This window comes from Mauremys reevesii, linkage group 1 (assembly GCF_016161935.1).
Source record: "Mauremys reevesii isolate NIE-2019 linkage group 1, ASM1616193v1, whole genome shotgun sequence".
In the NCBI taxonomy this organism is placed as follows: Eukaryota; Metazoa; Chordata; order Testudines; family Geoemydidae; genus Mauremys; species Mauremys reevesii.
The window spans coordinates 210,361,685-210,388,233 of NC_052623.1; the positions used below are offsets into that span (position 1 = coordinate 210,361,685).

At 44.0% G+C, this 26,549-nt stretch overlaps 2 protein-coding genes across 5 annotated transcripts in view; one reads left to right on the forward strand and one right to left on the reverse strand.

The window, feature by feature from the left end:
• Window positions 1–1,498, reverse strand: part of RABL3 (RAB, member of RAS oncogene family like 3) — a 28,332-nt gene extending 26,834 nt beyond the window's left edge. For 2 of the 3 annotated variants that reach the window (XR_005595789.1, XM_039528847.1), the window contains exon 1: window positions 1,337–1,498. Coding sequence is in view for 2 of the 3 variants with exons in the window: in XM_039528847.1 (XP_039384781.1) it covers window positions 1,337–1,382 (46 nt within the window). In the remaining variant the exon portion in view is untranslated. Of the gene's footprint in view, window positions 1–580; window positions 691–1,336 lie in introns of all 3 variants that reach the window. The other variant, XM_039528859.1, reaches the window with a different exon arrangement.
• Window positions 1,459–26,549, forward strand: part of GTF2E1 (general transcription factor IIE subunit 1) — a 92,570-nt gene continuing 67,479 nt past the window's right edge. The window contains exons 1-2 of one of the 2 annotated variants that reach the window (XM_039528770.1): window positions 1,459–1,822; window positions 21,165–21,642. In XM_039528770.1, the coding sequence (XP_039384704.1) occupies window positions 21,195–21,642 (448 nt within the window). In that variant the 5' untranslated portion in view covers window positions 1,459–1,822; window positions 21,165–21,194. Of the gene's footprint in view, window positions 1,823–12,539; window positions 12,615–21,164; window positions 21,643–26,549 lie in introns of those variants that run through there. The other variant, XM_039528774.1, reaches the window with a different exon arrangement.

The following is a 26,549-nucleotide window of genomic DNA, read 5'->3' on the forward strand; positions in this document are numbered from 1 at the left end:
CGTGTTATAGGTGAAACTTTGTTATATTGACCTTGCTTTGATCCACCGGAGCGCGCAGCCCCGCTCCCCTGGAGCGTGGCTTTACTGTGTTATATCCGAATTCATGTTAGAGCAGGTCGTGTTATATTGGGGTAGAGGTGTATTTTTTTGAGAGTCATTAAACCATTCCAGATAATCTAATGGCCTGCATCTGGTCTTATATGACTATGTAACAATATACATAGTGGAACCTTTAGAAACCAGAATGGTAGGATTTTGCTTCTTACAAAAGCAGCAAAGAATCCTTTGGCACCTTATAGACTAACAGACGTTTTGCAGCATGAGCTTTCGTGGGTGAATACCTACTTCGTCTCTTGCATCCGATGAAGTGGGTATTCACCCACGAAAGCTCATGCTGCAAAACGTCTGTTAGTCTATAAGGTGCCACAGGACTCTTTGCTGCTTTTACAGATCCAGACTAACACGGCTACCCCTCTGAAATTCTCATTTGCTACTCAAGCCCATTAGACCTGGCTTCCCACTGAAGACCTGACTTGCACCTTCCTACCATAAGAAGTTAAACCATGGTATCAGGACACACCTGTTACAGTTAGCCAATCCCTGCACCCTTCCATACAGAGAGCTTGAAACTAACGGGATTCTTCTGTAGATCATGAGCTCAGTCAAGGGATGCACTAAGAAAAAGCCAATCTGGACACGCATGAATGTAGTGAAGGGTGGGAAGAACAAGGGGGCTGTTCTGAAGGCGAGGCTGAGGAAACATCAGGGCAGACACCATGGGCAGGCCAAAGGAGTTTCCACTGTCCAGCCCAATTCTCGGCCCCTTTTCACTTTTACGGGAAGTCTCCTCTGGGGCTGGAATTGCCCCGTTTCCCTTCCAGCCCCACAGAAGAGCCAGTCGGCGCCGGGGCTGAGCCCTTCCCCTGACCCGAGGCTTTGGAAAACGGCTGAACATTCACACTGGAAACCGGAGTCCGGATTTTTCATGCACAGCCAGCTCAGAGGGGAGCTCCGTGCAGCGCCTCCCGGCAAGGGAGCCGGCGGGGCCGCCCTGGGCACCGCCTCGGCCCCGGCGCGCCGGGTGCCCCTGCAGGACACGCGGCAGAGCTGCCCGCGCGCCAGAGCGGCGCAAAGGCACGTGCGGGGGCTGCCGGGGCACGTGGCAGGGCCTGGCGCGCGCTGGCCCGGCGTGGAGGGGAGGGCGGGGCCGACGGGAACCGCTCCGGGAGGGGTCCCCGCATGTCGCGGGGACGCTCGCTCTCGCGATAGCGCGCCAGGCGGAACCGCCCCTGTGAAGGGGGGAGGGGGTGGGCAGGGCCCTCCCGGAGTCACTCACCTGAGTCCCCCAGCACCAGCACCTTCACCCTGTCTAACGCAGCCATTTTACCCTGCCCAGCAACAGAGCCTCACACGGCACCGCCCCTTCCCGGCGCAGCCAATCATAACCCCCCCTCGGGCCATTCACTCAACCAATTGGGTGGCCTCTCCCTTCCGCGCCCCACTATATTACCGTCTTCGCTTTTGATTGGCACAGGTGGGTTGAGGCGGGCCTAGTGCCCCGCTTCAGAGAGCGATTGGTGCGCCGCCCTCTCAATCCCCTCCGCGGCCGGGGCTTGCGTAGCGGCTCCCCGCCCCCTCTCGAGCGGGGTTGGAGCAGAGCTCCTGGCGCGTGTGTCAGAGGGACGCGCCGCCGGGCGGGGGAGGGGGCAGCCCGGCGGAGCGATACCATAGGTGTGCGCCGAGGCCTGTGCGTTATGACGTGCGGTGACGGAGTTCCTGAAAGCGCCGCCTGGAGACGGAGCCAGCCCGGAGCGGCCGGCAGGTCAGTCCCGTGCCCCGGCGCGGGGGGCTGCGGCTGCTGCTGCTGCTCCCCGCGCGCTTCCCCCGGGCACGCGGGGCGGCTTGTGCTGAGACCTTGGGTCGCCCCGACGGTTGGTTCCGGGCGGCGGTGCCCGCGCCCGGACCGAGCCGCCGCGGGAGCGGGGCCGCCTCGTGCTCCGGCTGTTAAAGCCGCGGCGCGCGCGGGGAAGGGGGTTAAACGGCGCCGGGGCGGCCTCGGGCTGACGCGCCACGTGCTGCGCGCCGGGCGCTCTGCGGGGAGCGGGCTTCGGCCCAGGCGCCTCGCAGCCCCCCGACCGCCCCGCTTTGGGCCCCATCGATGCAGCGCTCAGTCCCGCGCGCGCCTGCTGGGCGGTGACTCCGCCTTGCGTCAGGCTCCCCCGGCTCGGGAACGTTGTGCGCGGGGGACTGGTCGCTTTCATACCAGATCCTTTCCCAGTCTCGGGTTACATCTTCCTGTTGTGGAGACGTTCCAGATACAAAATTTAGGTGTTTTCTTTTAAAAATAAACAAAACCACAACATCAGACATGTAAAAAGCAGTGGGACGGGAGGGAAGGCGTAGTGGGGACAGAGAAATTATACAAGGGGATCTAGGCTGGGCGACTAGACTCATGGACTGAAAACTCGGAGATTCCGTTTAGGAAAAATACAGCTAATAGAGTGGGGGCGGGGAATAATCAGAAGCAATACACAATGGGAGGAAGGAATCCCATAAAAGACCAAGAGGCAATGATAGAAAGCAAAGGAGACATAAGTTTGCTTCAAAAATGCATGTCTGGGATTCCAAATGACAAGACTTGCCCTCCCAACTTCCTTGGGAAACTGTGCCTAGACCACTCTCTCTAAATAGTTCTTGTGGTTGGTACAGTCTCCCTGATAGGAATAATGACATGAAATTAACACTGATAGCACATCTTTTCAAACCACCTTAATTTTCTCTCCCTTCTTTGTGTTTACACCCACTGTTCATAAACTGTTGTTCCTCCACTTAGTTGTTGATTAGCTACACTAAATATTAGAAGAGTCAAATCATTTCTCACACAATAAATAAGTCAGTCTCCTGATCACTTTTGTTCCTTTTTTCTGGCATCCCATCAGTTTGTCCATTTCTTTCTGGTAATGTGGTGCCCAATACCAAATAAAACATTCTAGGTCCAGTTGCATCTGAGACATGAAAAACAGACATTATCTCCCTGCTTGTCAGAAGCTGTGAAAGGAGAACGTATTAAGCCCTTTGGACTGTGATGGTGAAATCATATGAGTTTTTAGAAAGGGTTCTGAGATTTGTATGAGAAACATATTACTCAAATGGACCCACCAGCTTGTTAACTTAATTGGAAGTAATTAATTTATTCCATTGTGGTCCCACAAGTTATACTTCTGGTGGAGGAGGATTAGATTCTTCTGCTGGTATCTGCTACAGTAACAGTGTAATTGTAGGTACTCCTGGATTCCTATGCAGTTATATAATCCATAGGAACATATACATATCCTGTGTCAGACTACTGGTCTTGTTAGTCTGGTAACCTGTCCTCAGTGGCTACCAATATCTGCTGCATGAGAAATAGGGAATCCCAGTCATGCAAGCTGGTCAGTTGTACAGTGTTGCAGGGAGTAGAACACCAAAATAAGAATATGAATACCTGGGTTCTGTTCCTCGTTTCTGCTACTAACTCAGTGTGGCCTTGAGCAAATCTCTCTCTCTCTCTGCTTGCATCCATATGTGCAAAATGGTGTAATGTTTCTCCATCATTGATGAATGCTTTGAGATCTGTGGAATGAAAGGTGCTGCATATGTGCTGAGCATTACTGTTACACAGGGTCGAAAGAATTACACTCTGACCCTGAAGTGTTCAGTTTATGCCCTGAAATGGGACTTCATTACCTTTGTGTCATTTTACTGCCTCTGGTTCCAAATGTTAATTGCAAAATAGTCAGGTGTTTCTTAATTCCAATCACCGTATTGGACTCTAACCACCTTCTTCAGCAAATCCCACAGGCTCTTTATGTACTGCAGTGAAAATATCCCCTTTTATTTCTTCTTAAATCACACACCATTAACTTAATTACATGACCAATTGCTTTTATATTATGAGATGGGAGACTTAAAAGAAATTGATCTGTTTTCACTTTAATCTATTATTTCCCCCCCCTCTAATTTACACTTCAGCTGAGAGGAGTCCTCTAGTAAACATAAATACAAAAGAGGATGTCAGTTCATCTCACACAGTGGCTATAGATGAGGCAAAGCAGGAGAAAGGAGGTGCAGTGATCATATTTTGAAGAGACTGAGCACAGGGTTTGCTAGAGCCTCCAGGGAGTGGGATTTGGAAAGCTCCAGGAAGTATCAGAGAGAAGCTAAGAACTAATCTTCTTGTTCCTACCATACAAAACTGCCTCTATATCAGAAGGATCCATAGCTCATGGTGGAGAAAACCAGGCTGATACAAACACCCACTGGAGTATCTGAAGTTAGGCCTGCCTAGGTGTAGAGATTAGGAAGGATGGTCATTTACCTGGTTCTGAAATAGACAGGCAGCTGGTGGAGATTTGTGCTTGAGGGAAATATATTCACGTTACATATCCTAATTAGACATTTCTATTAATGGAATTTTCCCCACTGCAGTTCTGTGGAATCAGCTTATTTTCCCTCTTTTTACTCCTCCTTGTGAAGGAGGATTGAAAAATGGTCACATCAGCTCCAACTTTTCATCCACTGGAAGACTTAATGCTAAACTTCACCAGGTTTGCTGAGCAAGAAGCTAGCAATCAAATCTGGGACTCTTGCATGGCTGCACAAGTAGGATACTGGACAACCTGGATCATGGAGGGAGTGTGTATTGTTATCTGTGTAATGCCATAACTTGGCATGGCAGTTGTCAGAGACTTTTAAAAAGACACTGTCCCCAGCCTCTGGGTTTTGATCTGTATTAGACAAACCTAAAATATGAGTATAACAGATGCAGAAAGCAGGTTGTGGAAGATGGGGAGAGGATTAAAATAAACTGTGAGTCATATAGTGAGTCAGTCATAACTTCTAATATTTATAAGCAGAGACTGAAGTCTAGAGGTTAGCAGAAAAATGGACTTGGGACTTTGGGTTCTTCTCCCTTTTTCACAGTGACTCGCCCTGTGACTGGAAAAGTCATTTCATTCTTTTGCCTCAGTTTTCCCCTTCTGTTCCCTCCTACATATGAGCATCATGAGGCTTAATGAATGAGACCCCTAGGTGAAAGTCACTAAAGGAATCAGTATAACTCTAGTATTTTATCAACATCAGTGATGTAGACTAAAATAAATGAGAAGTTACAGGTGTAGTAACCAAATAAAAGTTGAAGATAAAAATGACCACTTGACTTTTAAAATATATTTTAAGCTTACTGATCTTGCTGCCAGATTGTTTTCCCAAGTTTTTGGCTTCTAAATGCTGTTATCCTCACCATGTTAGTCAAGTAGAGTGGGAAGGAAGATGGATCAGGCATCACTGGTAAAAATTCTGTTTGGCAAAGAGTTCTTGAAATATTTGTTGTGGCTGTGTATAAGGTGAAAAAAAGGTTTCATAGCTTTCTGCGTAGCTTTGGCAAAGTCCTGGGCAGTGGAACTGTTCCATCTGGTTTACATGCTGGCTATTCTGGGCTCTTTGCACCCAGTGACAGTTCTTTGCTATGGTGGTTAACAGGCTAGCTGTGCATCTCTCCCCTTCTGGTCTCTCTGAGTGTTAGATCTCATGTCTTCACTTCACCTGGGGGAGAATTCCACAGTTCTCCCACTCTTAGGTCCTGAACTGCAGCACCCTGTGTATCCACTAGGCCTACCCAGCAGGTCCTACTGGGTTAGGCATATGTGGTCTTCCCTTTGGGCATCTGTGACCAATGGTGTATATAGTGACCAGACAGTCTTTTTAAACAAAATTGTTCTTACTGTGAGAATAAACAAAGCATTTAGAGCAAAAGGGGATTTTAAAACAGTCTACAAGCATGTCTATCATACCAAAGGCTTACCATCCCCCGATGATAACCTAGGCAGGCCTAACTTCAGATACTCCAGTGAGTGTTTTGTATCAGCCTGGTTTCCTGGAAGAGCACACTAACAACTGCCTCCCTCTCTTTTGAGTCCCTTTTTAAACTTCTAGAGTGCTTTTGATCTTGTGTTCCCATGTCTCTTCCTGTCCAGCATTGTTTCTTAACCTGCTTACCAAGCATTTCCAAGCAATGACTTATCTGGAGCTATTGTTTTCTTCCTTTCTTGTTTTTCCCAATAGCTCCCATTATTAAATCAACAGATTCATATGTAAACATCCCCAATAATTAGGTTTGCATACAGTATTCATACATTACAAAACAGTTCTGTGTCCATCATGATTGTTGTGAAATGTCTTCAAATTTCTTTGCATGTATAATGAATTCAGGCTAAGCTTACTGCTTCCACTCCCAGTTCTCAAGTGTACACATGCAGAGTCTTGCTTACTTGAATTTTAGCCTGTGATGGATGTTGGGGCTTTGGAGGTACTGGGGATGCATGTGCTACCACCTGTGAGTTGGATCCATGTCCTTTGAGTAAGTTACAGCCAGCAAGAAGTTGGGGACCATTACTAGAACTGATAGTTATTTGTGGCAGAAGAGCAAGGTGCCAGCTTCTCTTAAAGAAGAAATTCATTAGACCCTCAATGAGTTCTCTTGATACTGATATGCTCTCTGACCATTGCTCTATCTCAAATCACATATATTTGAGGCAAGATTGAGAAGGCTGTGGCAAAATAACTCCAGCTGCATGTAGATTCTTCATGTTCCTGCTTATAATCAGTTGGTTTTAGGGCTTAGTATAAAATGAAAGTTGCGTTGGTGGTGGTGGAAGATCAAGTGTCCATGATTATTTTTAGATCTGTCATCTGCCTTCAGTATTGTCAACTAACTTGCAGACTGCAGTAGGGGTTGAATAGGTCTCCCTTCGGTGATATTATTTCTTACTATCTGGGTCTTCTCTGAAAGAGATACAGGACAATTGCCTGTCTACTACAAAGGTGCTGTTCTGCAGAATTTTATTTAGTCCTTTTGTAAGGGCTTGGCTACACTTGAAAATTGCAGCGCTGGGAGTTACAGTGCTGGTCGTGCAGCTGTGCAGGAACAGCGCTGGTGTGTGGCCACACTCACAGCTACCAGCGCTGGTGTGTGGCCACTTTTGCAGCATTTGCAGCGCTGTTGGGAGTGATGCATTATGGGCAGCTATCCCAGCATTCAAGTGGCAGCAACGTGCTTTTCAAAAGAGGAGGGTGGAGTGGGGTCTAGTGTGACAGGGAGCGGGGGGAGAGAGAGAGAGTGGATTTTTGGAGCCAACACTGTGTGTTACCTTCCTGCCTTGAAAAATCAGAACATGTTCCCGATCCCTTACCCTTAACTCTTAACTGCAAACAGCCTACATCCAACACGACTCCCTGCTGTTTCACTCACTCCCTGCCTGCCTCTCATTTGATTGTTTACAGCCAGGTACAGATTGATCACAGCAAACAGGAGCTCTGTTTGTTTTTTAGATAAGCAGCACCGGCAACGGAGCTCCGTGCGGAGCTCGGAGTTCACAACAAAACAAAGAGAGGCTGCATAACAAAACAAAGAGAGTAATTTATAAAAGCATTCTGGGATATCTGCTAATACCCTGGAGGCCAATTAAAGCGCTGGTGTGTGGCCACACTTGACGAGCAGCGCTGGATCACCAGCGCTGCACTCGTTATACCCTAACCAGACCAGGTGTTCAGCCAGCGCTGCAGCCAGGGAGTTGCAGCGCTGGATGTGCTTTGCAGGTGTGGACAGTTACTAATTGCAGCGCTGGAAAGCCTCCACCAGCACTGCAACTTTCAAGTGTAGCCAAGCCCTTAACCATTTTATTGGGATGGGGGTTAGTGAGGAAGAGTGTAGGTTGCAGTGTATTCAGTATGCTTATGTCTGAGCTTTATATTTCTAACTGCTGTTGCATTGAAATAGTTCGTCTAAGACTGTGTCTGCACTACAAGCACTACAGCGGCACTTACTACAGCAATGGAAGGGGTCCCCCTCACAAGGCAGTAGCTGGCAGACAGAAAAATACTTTCATTGACCTAGGTTGGCTTAACTACGTCTCTCAGGGATGTGAATTTGGGGCATAGAGGAGGGCTAAATGGGTGAAGTTCAGCCTACACAAAAGTGTATTTGCTAGATGAGGGGTAATAGTTAAAGGAAATAGTGAAAAATCTGCTGGCCCTTCTTGCTAAATTAAGTCCATCATTTTCAGTATGTATAATCTAGGGAACCGTGTTGGATCCCTAGTTGCTACTGCATATTGAAGTACCAGTGATTGCCACGTGCATTTATCATCTGTACTTGCAAGAAAGCTGTGCTCTTTCCTTTAGAAAGGCTGTGTTTATTTGGACATTTGTCAGCTCTAAGTTTAAGGAACTGTATTTAAAATATAAGCACTACATGAGGCTGTACCTTAAAAGCATTTTGAAACTGTACCTAGCACAGAATTCTGCAGAACTGAACAGGGTCTGGAGAGAAAATGTCTTTCACCTATTCTCTGTGATAATCATAGGGCAGTGTTTCTGAAACTGGGGGTCCCGACCCAGAAAGGGGTAACAAGGCTATTGTAGGTTGTGATATTGCCACGCTTTCTTCTGCGCTCCCTTCAGAGTTGGGCAGCTGGAGAGCAGTGGCTGCTGGCTGGATGCCTAGCTCTGAACACAGTACCACTGCCAGCAGCAGTGCAAAAGTAAGAGTGGCATGGTGGGGTTGTCATTTAAGGGTGTGATGACCCCTCCCAAAAAATATTTTCAAAGGTGGGCCTGTCATTGGGGATGTCAACACAACAAGCAAACACTCGTGGCTGGCCTGGGTTAGCTGACACTGGCTGGGGCTACAGGGCTATAACACTGCTGTATAGCCATTCGGGCTCGGGCTGGAGCCTGGGCTCCAGAACCTTCCCCCCTTGTGGGCTGCCATAGCTGGGTGAAGGGGCGGGTTCCAGAGCCCAGATTCCAGTTTGAGCCCAAATGTCTACAACACAGGTTTACAGCCTTGTAGCCCAGGCCTGCCATGGGTGTTTAATTGCTGTGTAGACATCAATAGAGTTGAAGGCCAGAAGAGACCGCTAGACCAGCTTGTCTATCCTCCTATATATTACAGGCCACCAGCACGCTAAACCCAACAATGGAAAAGACACCCAAGTAAATGAGGTCCACAGGAGACTAGACTATTATATGGTACAGGCAGGGAATAGGAGGGACTGAGATGCACCTTGAGGCCCTCCAAAGACAGGGAAATGATTAAATGAGCTATACCCAGATAAACCTGGCAAGTGACCCACACTTTCTCTGCAGATAAATGTTGATTCAAATGGGAGGGGGGCTGGTGGCCGGATACTTTAGGTGAGAGGTTCTTGTCCCTGGAACTCCGTTCCCTCCTTGTTCCACAACAACCTATATTTAGTGACTTTTGGACATGTCACAAGAGACTTCCCCTCCCCATTAGGCTTTTGCTGACAGGGAGATGATTATGAGAGCAGACATTTGAGGTCAGTATTTTGGGGGGGGTGGGATTGTTTCTTTTGAAACTATGGGTTTTGTCCTTGTTTGGGTGCTCAGCTCTGACATGCTTTATTTAAAATATGTCTTCATAGAAATGTTATAGGGTGCCTAGAGCCTGAAATAAGCACAATTAATGAATTTGAATAAATAAAGGCCTACAGCTAGCGTCTTCCTTCACATGCACCCTTGATTTACAGTGACTTAAGGGAGAGCCTGGGCAGGGTGGATTGATTGAAATTTAAGCTATTTAAATCACCAATGTTAATTATGATTTAAGTCAGCAAGCAGGAAACATTGATTTAAATAATCAGTTTTAATTGTTTTGCATTTATACTTTTTAGTTATTTTCTTAAAGATTCTCATTAGTTGGTAAACCATTAAATGTTGATTTATTTTATTTTATTTTATTTTTTTTTTTTGCAGCTGAATATAGCCTTTACACTAAATTTTGGTGCTGCTTTTTACTAACCAGGAGGATGCATTATAGGGATGTAAAAGGTTAACCAGTTAACTGGTAAGCAATAGTCTTACTGGTTAACCTGCCTTAACTGTTAACCCTGTGCCGGCCCCAGTGGCCCTGGGCTGGCTGGAGCAGGCCTCAGCCACGCTGTCAGATCCGCTCCAGTCCCAGCCGCAGCAGCCGGCGAGATCGGCCCAAGCTGCATATTTCAGTCGTTTAAATTGTTAACTTTTTAAATGGTGTTCACATCCCTAATGCATTATACCTGAGCACATGTATTTAAACAGTTTAACTTACATTTATTCAGATTCTTAAATTTTACATTCATATTTTGATGCATTTCTTGTTCACTAGATTTTTTTATTTATTTATTTGTGATTATTTTGTGTCAAGCTCTGTTTGGATGGAAATTCAAATTCAGTCAAACGCAGAAAAACATTATTTTATTTCTTCATTTAATAAACCTAACCTTAAAAAGCTGGGCATATAAGAATTTTTTATCAAACATGTTTGCATTTAAAACTGACTTATTAAACAAAGGAAGTATTATCTGTAGTTAATGAGTTAAACTGATTGTTTCTGGTCACTGTTTCCTTCAAGATTTTAGAACTAGTGGATCTCATCCTCTCGCACTTTGTTTTTATTTTTAGATTGGAAAAGGAAAATAAGCGTTCCCACTTTTTCAACTCCTAATCAGTTTCTTAACTCTGAATGAATTAGTCATTGAACTGAACTGGTTGAATAAACTGAAATGAAAAAAAAATTCTCTCTGCACCTGCAGAACAGGCTACTGCTATCAAAAACTGGGCTAGCGCTTCACCAAACTCTGGTTCAAGGTGCTTAGCCAGTGACTTCCCACCAGTTCAGTGGTTTGGTTTTCTTAAAAATTTGGCAGCAAAAGTACTGCTTAATATTATTTTTTATGTTTAATTTAAATGATTTTAATAGAGTATAATGTTAGACATTAATGTAGTTTGTCAATTTCAAATTTAATTTTAAATTGGTTTATTTTTAAAAAATAAACCTGTATTAAATTTAAAATCTATTTTTATCCACGCTGAGCTTGGCTGGCTCATCCAAAAGTAGAGTTTAGTCCCATTCAACTGTAAAATTGTCTTGAAAAATAATTCTTGTTTCACATATGCAACTTTTTCCTACTTCTCTCACTCTAAAACAACAATGGCACAGCCCAGTTTTAGGGGTTGTTTAGCATTTTATTGTTACAAAATATTTTGCTTTCTGTCTACTTATTTAAGGAAATTTCTGCCTGAAACCTTTTAAAATATGTCACTAACCCCTTCAAAAACTGAGACATTAATGGGAGTGACAGTGTCACTTTCACTAGAATATCATAGGTGGTCTGATGTTCCTTGCTTCCACTCTCACCCTTTAGTAAGGAAAGTGGGAGATTGTCTGATCTTTCAATGTTTTTTATCCTCATCCTCATGTTCAGAGAAGTGTGCTCTAAGCATTGAAAGCCATGAATTACCCCTGTCCTAAAGGAGCAAGTAGTTGATTATTCCAGCAGAAATCTACATTTATTATAATCTGTATCTGAGAAATGAAGTGCTTAAAATGCATTAAATATTTCAGTTAAGGTTTCAGCAATCACCTGAATTCTACCTCCTGTGCTCCTGCCATACTCCATTAAGAGACCTAAACTCACATGTCACCCCGCCCCCTCCCCGGCCCCTCACTATTAAGGGATCTTCTTTTAATCTGGGAATACTGCGAATAGGAGGCTAAATAGGGATTAAAGTGAGTATGGTCTATTTGGGTTTATGGACAGGGCTGTTTGAAAAGTGGAGTTGATCTTTATGGGTTAATGCCAGCTTTGTCTTTACACATTTGTCATTGACAGCTATTTCCCGTGCCACGTTCAGTCAAGTGCAAGCAAATTACTGTTAGACAGGTTACCAAGGGGAGTTTCCAAGAGCCCAATTATATTCCTCCTTCACCTCTTTCCCATTTTGATGAGTGAATGACTGGAAAAACTCTTCACTAGGTGACTTGGAACACATGTTGTCATCTCCTTGGAAAGGGCAGAGACTTCATTTCTAGCATGGATTGGAAATGCCAGGTCACCACTTTTGCTTTAGTGGCCTGACTTTGTATTGAAAGATTGCCCGGCCTCCCTGCTTTTTGGTACCCATAGGAGGGGCTGAACTTTGTAGCTCTGTAGTTGGTATAAACCAAGCTATTTCACTGGTCCTTCAAGCGTTCACTCCCTTCAGAGAGAATATTTCTCCCCCAAAGCAAAAATATCTTGCAAGGCATCTTTCCATGCCTTAGTGACAATGTCATGCTGACATCTCTGCATCAGGTGGCTGCAGTTCTTGGGAAGTGTGAGTATGCGTGAGGGGAACTCATTGTATTGTCACGTGCTGAGCAGGTTTATTAAGATGGAAGAACTGTGTGGAAGGGGATGGCAGAGAAGAAATCAGGGAAATTGTTACTTGAGTAGGTGGGGGTGTCCACTGAAGTATAAAGAGTCAAGAGTTTGGATCAAGCACAAACTGATTTTCTATAGAGAACAGATAAAATGGGAATGAACACAGAGAAGGAAGACATACAAAGTGAGTTCTAGATATGCATTTGTGAGAATGTTACTTTTTTCTCCCCTTTTGACTCCATGCTGCTGAAATGAGCCCTGAAGTCTCTGTTTATCCCCAAAATAGGCATAGTATAGGCAGTGCCGAGGAAGATTCCCTCATGCCACCTCTTACCACAGTATTTTACCACTGGAGAAACCACCACTGAGGTGAGGGGGAAGTTCAGTCTTTGTATTCTGGTCCCCTTCAGCCAGCCAATCTCCCTGTGAAAATAGCTTAGTTACCTGACAGACCATAAAGTAACTAAATTGTAAACCACATATTTCAGGTCAAACACCCCAGACTCTGTCTACATCATTGCAAATGCTGGTTGAGTTTCACTGGGGAATTTTTGCAAAGCTTTCCTGCAGCTAACTCTAATTTAGCGGCACTGTGTTATTAATGGTGAGAGCCCAGTCTAGATGCATTACCAGTGTTTTTACACTGATCGCCAGCGGCGGCTCCAGGCACCAGTGCTCCAAGCGCATGCCTGGGGCGGCAAGCCACGGGGGGGCGCCCTGCCAGTCCCTGTGAGGGTGGCAGCCTTCGGCGGCTTGCCTGTGGGAGGTCCACTGGTCCGGCGGATTTGGTGGCAATTCGGCGGCGGTTAGGCCGAAGCTGCGGGACCAGCGGACTTCGCCGAAGGCAGCCTGACTGCCATGCTTGGGGCGGCAAAAAAGCTAGAGCCGCCCCTGCTGATTGCCCATTTACACTAAGACTCCCATCAATGCTAATTAGTGGAGATAAATAATGTTAGTAAGAGGAAACTTCTAAAACTTTACTCAGTGTAGTACTTCTTTTTTTATGTGGGATGTGGAGAGTTAACCATTAAAATGCCCCGTCTGGTTGATTTTATGGCTTACTTTTCACAGAGGAGTTGGAGATGGATATCCAAGCACTACCTTCCTTCTGCCATTTGCAGTGTGCAGCCTATTCACATTGGTGGGCATTTGGTATCCAAGCTGAGGGCAGGATACAGCCCTGAGTCAGGAAAAAAGCATGGGGGAAGGTAGTGCCACAAGAGAATGGGGGAATGAGTTTGTTTATTTGTTTTTTACTCTGCAAGCATGGAGGAGAAGGAAGGAGGCCAGGGATAGACCAATTTTAACTTCTTTATTATTGAGCTGTACCTTATAAAGCCTAATTACTCAGCCACCAAGATCATCAGGTCAGGTAAGCTGAGAGGAGTATAATCTTCAGCTGCAGCAAAGAGATGAGGGAGGGAAGGGATACAGTGGGGTTTGGAGGGCAATTGAAAAGAGGCAAAGCTTGAGTTGGTAATGGCAGAAAGGCAGCTGTCACTAAGGATAGGGGGTCTGTGCATGTGTCAGGTACCAAGTTCTCACTGTTCGCAGGCTCCTCTTGGGCTGCAGAGCGTCTTATCATTTTATAAATAATTGCTAGCAAAATCCTAAGCAATCTCAGTTGACAGGTGATTCAGCAGCTGCTGAGTCACATGCAGGGCTTGGTGATTGCACAGTGATGGCTCATTAGTGTGCTCAGATGAAGAACATCGAAGGGCTTTCTTGCTGCCAGGGTGATGGTGCTCCCTGTCAGCTTTAAAGAATGTGAATTCTGGAGCCTATGCTTTGGGAGAGTAGGGGTTTGTGATAGTGATGACAAGACAGGATATTAGTGCAGTCTTTCTCCCTCTATATTTCCTCCCCCTCCCTTACTTGTGGTCTGTCTGCTCTGGAAGTGGAAGGTGACAGAAGACTCATGGAAGTGAACACCAAGACAGGTAAAACTGTCTACTGATGGTGAACTATCCCAATTTAAATTCCCTGGGATTAGGAAAATATGTCTCATAAACATGCCAGGTCCACCCTGGGAAGGGGTCCATAACGACTGTAGTACCGGGGCTGCGGCAGGAGAAGGGACACAGAGAGCTCCAGCTCCAGGGCCATTGTTGGGGGTGCAGAGACTTTTATCCTAATTACGTTTATGAACAGCCATCAGCTGGATAGTAGCTCTCCTTAACTGGAAAGAAGAGATCTTTATGAACAAGGCCGGATTAACCTTTTGTGGGCTTGGCGCCAAACATATTTGTGGGCCCCTTTGGGGAACAAACGTGGTCCCTAGATCCCACTTCCAGTCCTGCCTGCGATAGTGGGGGCTTGAGATGTCCTCCAATCCCGGGGTTGCGTGGGGGCTGACAGGTCCTCCAGCCCTGGGGCTGTGGCAGGGAAGCAGAGAGAAAGTGCAACTTTCAAATGTAGATTTCCCCCCCCCCCCCCCCATAACTGCACTCAAACATAAAACAGCGTAAAACGTCTTATTTACCTTGCAATGCTAGCTACAAAAGTACCATGTGAATGGCTGTTCTCACTTTCAGGTGATGTAAATAAGAAGCAGGCAGCATTATCTCCCATAAATGTAAACAACCTTGTTTGTCTGAGCGATTGGCTGGAACAAGAAGTAGGACTGAATGGACTTGTAGGCTCTAAAGTTTGAGTGCAGTTATGTAACCAAAAAAAAAAACAACCTACATTTGTAAGTTACACTTTCAGGATAAAGAGACTGCACTACAGTCCATTGAAAAATACTATTTCTTTTGTTTTTTACAATGCCAATATTTGTAATAAAAATAATATAAAGTGAGCACTATATACTTTGTATTCTGTCTTGTAATTGAAATCAATATATTTGAAAATGTAGAAAAACATCAACAATATTTACACTAAACAATAGAATACCAATTTAAATGTAATAGTGCAATTAAAACTGCAATTAATCTTGAATAATTTTTTAATCAAGTTAATTTGTTTTGAGTTAATCACTTGAGTTAACTGCAATTGACAACCCTAGCAATAGTCAATTTAGACCATTTTGTATGTATAATTGGGATTATGTTTTCCAATGTGCATTACTTTGCATTTATCAACATTGAATTTCATCTATCATTTTGTTGCTCAGTCACCCAGTTTTGTGAGATCCCTTTGTAACTTTTCGCAATCTCTTTTGGCCTTACCTATCTTGAGTAATTTTATATCATTTGCAAACTTTGCTGTCTCACTGTTTACTCCTTTTTCTGTTGAACAGCACTAATCCCAGTACAGATACCTGGGGGACCCTCCTATTTATTCTCTCTATACTGAAAACAGCATTTATTCCTAGTCTTTGGCCTGGTCTACACTATGCGTTTAAACCGGTTTAAGGAGCATAAAACCGATTTAACGCCACACCCGTCCACACTAAGAGGCCCTTTATATCGATATAAAGGGCTCTTTAAACCGGTTTCTGAACTCCTCCCTAACGAGAGGAGTAGCGCTAGTATCGGAATTACCATATCGGATTAGGGTTAGTGTGGCCGCAGATCGACGGTATTGGCCTCCGGGTGGTATCCCACAGTGCACCACTGACCACTCTGGACAGCAATCTGAACTCGGATGCAGTGGCCAGGTAGACAGGAAAAGCCCCGCGAACTTTTGAATATTTCCTGTTTGCCCAGCGTGGAGCTCCGATCAGCACGGGTGGCGATGCAGTTAAAAATCAAAATAAAGAAAGAGCTCCCGCATGGACGATGCGGACGTGATCGCTGTAAGAGCAGGCAAATCTGTTCTATCAGCGCTCCGTTACAGAAGACGAAATTCAAAATCATTTTTAAAAAATCTCCACACAGACGCCATAGCAGGGATTCAGCGCACTGTTGCGAGACAAGCGTAACGGAAAGCCAAAGAATCAAATGGACGCTCATGGAGGGGGGACTGGAGCAGGGACTGGAGGACTCAAGCAATCCCACAGTGCCTGCAGTCTCTGAAAAGCATTTGCATTCTTGGCTGAGCTCCAAATGCTTCTAGGGTCAAACACAGTGTCCGCGGTGGTTCAGGGCATAGCTTGGCAATTTACTCACCCCCCTACCCACCCCCAGAAGTGAAAGGGAAAACAATCCTCTCTTGACTCTTTTGCATGTCACCCTATCTTTACTGAATGCTGCAGATAGACGTGATGCTGCAGCACTCAACACCAACATCCTCGCTCCCCTCCCCTCCCCCGCCATGGGTGGCTGATGGTACAATATGGCTGATATCCATCGTCATCATCAGCCTATTGGCACATGGGGCAGTGCACAAGGACTGGTAACCATGCCGACTAGCATTCAGTGAGGTCAATCATGGGCGCCTGTATAAAAAGCTCCTGATTTTTCCTGGTAGATGGTGCAGTATGGCTGGTAACCGTCTTCATCATAGCAACAGGGGGCTGAGCTCCATCAGCCCCCGCCCTTCATGTGTAAAGAAAAGATTCAATTGTCCCTGGACTAGCAGCGGGACGCTGGGCTCCTCTCCTCCACACTGCTTAATGTCCTGTCTGGACTATCATAGCAGCTGGAGGCTGCCTTCCACTCATTTCTCACTAACAAGTCACTGTGTCTTATTCCTGCATTCTTTATTACTTCATCACGCAAGTGGGGGGACAATGCTACAGTAGCCCAGGAAGGCTGGGGGAAGAACGGAATCAACAGGTGGGGTTGTTGCAGGAGCACCCCCTGTGAATAGCATACAGCTCATAATTTCTGCTGGATCTGACACAGAGCAGCTGTGCTCTCTGATACAGTGGTTCTCTAGTACACTTGCCCATATTCTAGGCAGGACTGATTCTATTTTTAGATACCAAAAAGGAGGGATTGACTCAGGGAGTCATTCCCAATTTTGGCTTTTGCACCCCTGGCTGATCTCAGCCAGGGGCACTTATGACAGCAGCAAATGGTGCAGTGCAAAAGGACTGGTAACCATGATCATCTTATTACCAAGTTATGGTATGGTAGATGGTACAGTATGGCTGGTAACCATCTCTGCTGTCATGCAAAAGCAAAAGCATGCTGCTGTGTAGCGCTGCTGAATCGCCTCTGTCAGCGGCATCTAGTACACATACGGTGACAGTCACAAAAGGCAAAACAGGCTCCATGATTGCCATGCTATGGCATCTGACAGGGCAATCCAGGGAAAAAAGCCGCGAAATGCTTGTCTGCCGTTGCTTTCCCAGAGGAAGGAGTGACTGATGACATTTACCCAGAACCACCCGCGACAATGATTTTTGCCCCATCAGGCACTGGGATCTCAACCCGGAAATTCCAAGGGGTGGGGGAGGCTGCGGGAACTATGGGATAGCTATGGAATAGCTACCCACAGTGCAACGCTCCAGAAGTCGATGCTAGCCTCGGACCGTGGACACACACCACCGATTTAATGTGTTTAGTGTGGCTGCGCGCACTCGATTTTATACAATCTGTTTTGCTAAACCGGTTTATGTAAAATCGGAATAATCCCGTAGTGTAGACGTACCCTTAGTTTCCTACCTTTTTAATCAGTTAGTGATCCATTAGAGGACTTTTCCTCTTATCCCAAGACTGCTTACTTTGTTAAGAGACATTGGCAAGGGAATTTGTCAAAGGTGTTTTGAAAGTCTTAAGTACACTATATCCACCGGATCACCCTTATCCACATGTTTGTTGACCTCTTTGAGAGAATTCTAATAGATTGGTGAGGCATGATTTCCCTTTACAGAAGCTGTGTTGAATCTTCCCCAACAAATTGTGTTCAACTATGCATCTGATAATTCTGTTCTTCACTATAGTTTCAACCAGTTTGGCTGTTAGTTTGTGTCTTTTTTGCTTATTGCTCTTCAAATTCTTTTTTGGGCTGCCAAATAAATACTTTTACACTTGACTTGCCAGAGTTTATGCAACTTTCTGTTTTCCTCCATAGGATTTGACTTCCAATTCTTAAAGGATGCCTTTTTGCCTCTAACAGCCTCTTTTACTCTGTTTAGTTTTTTTTTTTTGGTCCTCCTGCTGGTTTTTTTTAATTTTTTTATTTGGAGTATACATTTAATCTGAGCCTCTATTATGGTGTTTTTTTAAAAGTTTTCATGCAGCTTGCAGGCATTTCACTCTTGTGACTTTCAGTTTCCATTTAAGTAGCTTCCTCATTTTTGTGTGGTTCTCCTTCTTGAAGTTAAATGCTACTGTGGTGGGTTTCTTTGGTCTCCCCCTAGGATGTTAAATTTAATTACATTATGGTTGCTATTACCAAGCTGAACAGCTACATTCACCTCTTGGACCAGATCCTGTGCTCACTTAGAGCTAAATTGAGAATTACCTCTTCCTTTGTGGGTTCCAGGACTAGCTGCTCCAAGAAGCAGTTGTTAATGGTGTCTAGAAATTTTATCTTTGCATCATGTCCTGAGGTGACATATACCAATCAATATGGGGATAGTTGAAATCACCCATTATTATTGAGTTTTCTATTTTTGTAGCCTCTTTCATCTCCCTGAGTATTTCATAGTCCCCATCACCATCTTCGTCACGTGGTCAGTAGTATGTTCCTACTGCTATACTCTTATTGTTGAAACTGTGGTACCGCTTGATTCATTTGAGATTTTTACTATATTTGACTCTATGCTTTCTTTCTCATATAATGCCACTCCCCCACCAGCACAACCTACTCTCATCCCTATATATTTTGAATTCTGGTATTAGTGTCCCATTGATTACCATCGTTCCACCAAGTTTCTGTGATGTCTATTATAGCAATATCTTCATTTAATACCAGGCACTTGAGTTTACCCATCTTAGTATTTAAATTTCTAGCATTTGTATACAAGTACTTATAGAATTTGTCACTCTTTAGTTGTCTGCTTTTATGTGAAGTAATTGAATGGGATTCCTTTTCATTTGACTGTTTCTCTTCAGTTCCCATTTGTACTCTATCAACTTCTATCCTCTCTTCAAGTATCAGAGGGATAGCCGTGTTAGTCTGGATCTGTAAAAGCAGCAAAGAGTCCTGTGGCACCTTATAGACTAACAGAAGTATTGGGGCATGAGCTTTCGTGGGTGCACGTGCATCCGATGAAATGGGTATTCACCCACGAAAGCTCATGCTCCAATACGTCTGTTAGTCTATAAGGTGCCACAGGACTCTTTGCTGCTATCCTCTCTTCGTTAGTAGGATATAGAGGATCCCTATTAAGAGTTCCTCCCCTAAGGGATGTCTCTGTCCAAACTGTGTGCTCTTCTATACCTGTCAGCTTTCCCCCCGCCCTTAATTTAAACACTCCTCTGACCTTCTTTAATTTTATATGCCAGCAATTTCCTGGATAGGCTCCTCCTTTCACAAAAGGTTCTCCAGTTCCTAATAAATCTAAAACCCTCCTCCATACACCATTGTTTCATCCACACGTTGAAGCCCAGCCGTTCTGCCTCTCTAACTGGCCTTGATGGTGGAACTGAACGCACTACCATGGAGCTTCTGGACTTGAGTCTGGACTTGAATCTCTTATGTAGCAGATTTGGCCTCTAGGACCTCTCTCCGACCTTTCCCTATGTCATTGGTACCTACATGAACCACATTACTGGCTCCTCCCCAGCACTGCACATACTTCTGTCTGGATGTCTTGAGAGATCTGCAACCTTCGTACCCAGCAAGCAGTTCACCATGTGGTTGTCTTGGTCATCACAAACCCAACTATCTATATTTCTAATGATCAAATCCCCCATTACTATTACTGGTCTCTGCCAAACAACTGAGGTCCCCTTCCCCAGTGTGTGAAGATACCATGACATCATCTGGAAGAAAGGTTCCAGCTATGAGATCGTTTCCCTCTGCTCCACTTTAATGTTCTCCTTCCCTGAGACTTTCATCCTCCTCAACAGCACAGAGGCAGTGGAACCACTCTACTGTGTCCCGGAAAGTCTCATCTTTGTACCTCTCTGTTTCCCTTAGCTCCTCCAGTTCAGCCACTCTGGCCTCGAGCCTGTGACACAAATTGCTTGCCTTGACTACATACATATGCCACCTGCCCATAAGGCAGGTAATCGTACATGCTGCATTCAGTGCAAAAAACTTGGTAGGCCTCGCTCTGCTGCTGGGCTGCTGCCTGCATTAGTTTTAGTCCTGCAGCTATTTTTTGGGTGTGGGGGGGACGGTAAAAGGGGAAGGTGTTTATTGGCCTAAATTTAGAGCATGTTAGATGTATCGGGCTCTCACGCTCCCTCTCTAAACTCCCCTGCTAGCTCCTCTGGTCACTTAGAAGCTGGCTTTTTAACCCCTTTTTTTAACCCCTAATTCTCCCCGAGAAGCTCCGTCCCCTGGTTTACAGATCCTAAAGGATTTAGGGATCAAAGCCTTGTTAAGATGCTCTCAGCCTTGCCTGGCAGGCCTTAGGCTCAGCACATAGTGCCCCAACCAGACCACACCATAAACTTCAGGCAGGCAGTTAGGCACACTGCAAGCACACAGACACACAACAGACTCACCCCAAGCATCATGTTGTTGCTCCTCCTTCACCTGGAGAACTCCCTCATTAAACTCCCCAAATGTCAAACTATGATTTATTTCTGTGTGATGATGTGGCTCATTGTAGACTTTTGGTACTTGTTTCCTAGTTGTAAATCTCAGCTGATCATGTAGCTCTATAAGAGCTCAAAGGCAAGAGATATTTAATGTTACAGCAGAGCAGGTGGAACTGAAATTTATTAGGTATCATGGTGGAAAAAAATCACCACCATTTTCCCATTTTGCAGTGAAAACAGTGCACTGTCTAATCGTACTGTGCTGTTAGTTGCATTATTAATACCTGAAGAGAGTGTTGAGGGATGGGGAAGGGGAAATGAGAAAAAATATTATCTTTAGTGGTCCTTCCTTTTTAGGTTTTGTTAACCTGAATCAAAACTGTTTAAGTGAGGGGAAAATAATTTATAGTCCATCTTCTTTTCCTTGCAGTATACATGAAGCTTCAGTGTCAGACCTGATATGACGGACCCAGACGTCCTCACTGAAGTCCCAGCGGCTCTGAAGCGCCTTGCCAAGTACGTGGTGCGTGGTTTTTATGGCATTGAACATGCTTTGGCTCTGGACATCCTCATCCGGAATCCCTGCGTAAAGGAGGAGGACATGTTGGAGCTGCTGAAGTTTGATCGGAAGCAACTGCGGGCAGTTCTCAACACCCTCAAGGGGGACAAGTTCATCAAATGCAGGATGAGAGTGGAGACAGCTCCGGATGGCAAAACCACCCGGCACAACTACTACTTCATCAATTATCGCCTGCTGGTCAATGTGGTGAAGTACAAGCTGGACCACATGAGGAGGAGGATTGAGACAGATGAGAGAGACTCCACCAATCGTGCCTCCTTCAAATGTCCTATTTGTTTCAGCACCTTCACAGACTTGGAGGCCAATCAGCTGTTTGATCCCATGACAGGTATGGTGCAAGCATCAAATACTTTTTGTTTTTTCTTTCATCGTTTAGGCTCCAGAATTTCAGGAAATTCAGTGCTTTTCAGTAGTGAAACATACTTTGGTGATTGTGATCTTTATTCTGGGTTATCCTGGAGCTGGGAGCACTATGGTTCAAGAGTTGCTAATATTCGAATGCAATACAAAATTCAGACCCAAAGTCCTAATAGTTTGTAATCAAAGATTCCATGTTGCTTCTTGAAAGAGCAGGAGTGCTAGATCCTCAGTAGACTGACCAGATTTCAACATGGATAGTTACATGGTCTTCTTAGTTTTCCCTTTCAGTTTGAATAGAACAGGGTATTCTTTGCTTCCTGACCTCAACTGTTCTGTAGTGTTGGTGAGAGAGATTAAACCATTGCCATCTTTTGCCCCAGTGGTTGGCTGTGTTTTGGTGATGGATGCAGTATTACTTATACAGTTGTACAATCCAGGAGCAGTGTTCATAAAGTAAATACTTGTGGATGTTTTGGTAAAAGGCAGTATAGAAATGAAAGCTCAGTATCACAATCAAATTCAAAGGAGAATAAAGCAGGGTGTCCTTGTTGATGGTATGCAGCCTTTTATCACATGCTGCTCTTGCCTGTATATAAGAATGGTCATACTGGGTCAGATCAAACATCCATCTAGCCCAGTATCCTGTTTTCCAACAGTGGCCAGTGCCAGGTGCTCCAGAGGGAATGAACAGAACAGGTAATCATCGTGATCTGTCGCCCATTCCCAGCTTCTAGCAAACAGAGGCTAGGGACATCATCCCTGCCCATCTTGGCTAATAGCCATTGATGGACCTATCCTCCATGAATTTATCTAGTTCTTTTTTGAACCCTGTTATAGTCTTGGCCTTCATAACATCCTCTGGCAAGGAGTTCCACAGGTTGACTGTGTTGTATGAAAAAATACTTCCTTTTGTTTGTTTTAAACCTGCTACCTATTAATTTCATATGATGGCCCCATGTTCTTGTGTTATGAGAAGGAGTAAATAACACTTCCTTATTTAATTTCTCCACACCAGTCATGATTGTATAGACCTCTATCTTATCCCCCCCTTAGTTGTCTCTTTTCCAAGCTGAAAAGTCCCAGTCTTATTAATCTCTCCTCATATGGCAGCCGTTCTATACACCTAATAATTTTTGTTGCCCTTTTCTGAACCTTTTCCAAGTTCAATATATATATATTTTTGAGATATGGTAACCACATCTGTATGCAGTATTCAAGATGTGGGCTTAACATAGATTTATATAGAGGCAATATGATATTTTCTGTCTTATTATCTATCCCTTTCTTAAATATTCCCAACATTCTGTTTGCTTTTTTGATTGCCACTGCACATTGAGTGGATGTTTTCAGAGAACTATCCACAATGACTCCAAGATCTTTCTTGAGTAGTAACAGCTAATTTAGACCCCATCATTTTATATGTATAGTTGGGATTATGTTTTCCAATGTGCATTACTTTGCATTTATCAGCATTGTGGTTGGTTGTGTGTAGTTTACTGTTAGGATCTATTGGGGTAACAATGGAACCAGTCAGGAAAGTAAAAAGAAATACATTACTGCTTAAAGTCAAATAGTCATTAAATAAATCTGCCAGATTTGTCCATGATTGAGGGTAAACAAGATTTTTCTTTGCATAACTGCCCACATGGTATTCCACTGTTGATGCACAACTTTTAAACAGGCTTTTTTGCTGGGGGCTGTATCTTGGGAACTCTGGTTCAAATGTCTCCAAATTTGGCTCGTTAACAGAATCCCATGTGCAAATGATGCACATCAATTTTCAAGGCAACCTGAGTAACACTGTTGATTTTTAAAGCACTTAGAGTTGAGCTTTAAACAGAAAGCTGGTCTTAACCTTAACTATCATGGGGTTGTCGCCCTGCTGTAATATAGCTGGAGATAGAGATGGAAATGGCAGATAACTAAAGTAAAGCACTATCTCTAACATTTTCCCCCAGAAGCCTCTGTAAATCCTTTGTTCTGTGCCCTTTTAAAACCATGCAATCTGCAGAAATGTACTTTCTACAGGCAAAGTGTTGCAAGATTGTCAGAATCTAAATAACTCAGTATCATCTCTTCAAATGGATTTTTTTAGTACTTAAGAGAAACACAAGGCATTAAATATCCACAAGTACACTCTGTTGTTCATGTGGGTCAGCCGCATGCTATATGTAAGAGAGTACAAGCTTCAGTGTTTTCTTAACCGGTAGAGGGAGACGCTCTGTTCTGTCTGGAGACAGTGGTCAGGGAAGATGAATTTGTTAACCGTTACCAACATAGAAAGCATTCGATAGCTTTGTTTTCTGTAGCTCAGGTTAATCGAGTCTGGATGGGTGATGCACGCCTTTGATGTTTCTTCCCCCTTCTCATAGCCCAATCATATTTGTGAACCTGACATAGTGTAACATTCAGTTGTCAGATTCAAGGTTAATCTGAAAGAAAAATTACGTGACTAGAAACTGCAAGGGAGAGTGGGTTGTGGTGAGGGAGAGACAGAAGCTAGAGCTCCCACATTGAATTTAACAGACTTGTATTGGGCTCTGTTATTTATAGTACTTAATTGAAATATTGCATTTTACTGAAAAACTAAACTGTGTCAGAGTATTTACCAGAATGTTTGAATTTGATTTTGAAGCTAGAAAGAAAACAAATCTAAGGTTCTCTGTGGTTGAAGAAAGATATCTTTCTCTCTTTCTTCCCCCTTCCCTATCGCCCCCCACCCCCATCATATTCACATAATCCTTTTATTATACCACATTGCTTTCTATTTCTATTATTGTAAGAAAAATCTTAAGATAAACGTATTGCATTTATTATTGGGTTGGCTTCATGTTCTAGTACAGAATGGGACATGCATCCATAGACTGGGCAATGGCTTAGTTTAAAAATTAGATTGAACAAGACACTAAAGAGAAGGTACTATAGAGGGTAGCTGTGCATTGGAAAGGGAATAGAGTAGATCCTCTGATAGGTTTCTTCCATCACTATATTCTCCTGCTATATGGAATCACAAGTAGTTAACCTTTTCCTCCCTGACTCTTTGCTCTTGCATTCCTAATAATAATCTCAGTGCTATTTTAGTGTTGTCAGTTTCCTGCATGGTAGCAGTGGCATATTGTTAATATAGTTAAATGAAATTTAAGCTGCATAAGGAAGAGGAGATGTAAATGTTAAAAAAAAAACTCCACTGATTTTCATTTTTTTATTTAAATTTCAGTCCTGCATTGCATATTCTTGTGCTTAACAGCAATATTCCACTGTATAACACGTTAGTTTGCTTTTCTCTAGTACCTTTCAAACTCCAGTTGTCTCAAAGCACTTTGAGCTAAGGTAAGGCAGTAACTGTGGAACCGAGCTCTCATGTGGCCTGGAATGTCTTATTGAGGAAAGAGATTTTGACCAAACTCCTGTTGTGCCTTGAGCATCTCATATTGTAAAATCCCATAATTTTTCTGGGTGCCCAGCTTCTCTCTTCATCCCTTCCAGAGTATTCTAAGCACATTTGCCAAAAGCCTCTGTTGTCTCTCACTATTCAGTCTCCCCACTTTCTCACTCAGACTCTGCACTAACTTCCAGTCTTCTGCATCAAGTAGAAATTACATGCTCTCGCTTTCAAGGCTCCACATAACTTGGCCTATCCTACACTTTTCCTAACTTGTTTTCTCAAGCCCACCCACCTTTTTCCCTTTCTTGTGCTGCCCATTCTCATCTCTCGTCTCTTCTCATTTTTGATGGTCTCCCATGTCCACTTCTCACTCCATGTCTCTTCAATCTGCTCTCTCCCATCCCACCTTCAAAAAAAATTACTAAGAACCATGCGTTCCATGAAGCGTTCAAGCTGTGTAACTACCCTTTTCTTTGGTTGGTATAGTATTGAATCATAACCTTAGACCACAAGATCTTTGGAGCAGGTTTTGTGGCTATATTTTCTCTACTCCTCGGGGCATGTACATATTATATATCAATGATTTAAAAAAACCCAACCAACTCTACAACCGCAGGGCTCAAAAATCCATTTGTTTGCTCATCACTGGTATGTCAGAAATTTTTCCTGGAAAGGGCCCTAATCTTTTCCCTTCTGAAGAACTTCAGTTTCTATTTTTACATTTTTCACTATCATGGTTGCAAAGATAGCTTTTCATTTGTGACCTTAATGTAAACTAATGCAGTGTTACCATCTTGACTCTGCAACCACAGCTTGAGGGTCTTTATCACTGCTCAGAGCTATGTCAGGTAGCAGCAAAATGAAACTGACCAGACTCTACTCACTTTCACTGTTGCTCAGAAATGAAATTGGTAATCATGTCAGTTTCACTCTGCTTCAGGTTGGCCAAATCTCTGCGCTACACCCAAAGACAAATGGAGAAATTCAAACTGTAGATAAGGCACACACACATTTTAATAGTAATAGTAATGTTTAGAATGACTCATCAAGGGACGTGGTAGATTGTCCATTACTTGTAATCTTTTATTCAAGATTGTATGTCTGTCTGAAAGATATACTTCAGTTTAACACAAGTTATTGCACATTCAGGAATTAGTGGGTGCAAGTTTATGGTTAGCACTATGCAGAATGTCAAATGAGATGATCATAATTGTCCTTCTTGGCCTTACAATTATGATTCACTGGAGCTGTTGCTCCTAGAGTCCTGGTGGCCATCCTCTGCTATTTTGAAGTGACATCTGTGACATTACCTAGGATACAATCTGGACTGATGAACAGCTGTGTCCACTCAGTTCTCCAACCTGGGGTGCCTTTTACACTGCTTCGCTGTGAGAGCAACCACTCTTGGTCTGCTCATACAAAGTCTCCCACATGTAATTTACTCCCCGTTATTGCATATGAGTGCTATAGCCAGCTACTCTTGAATTACA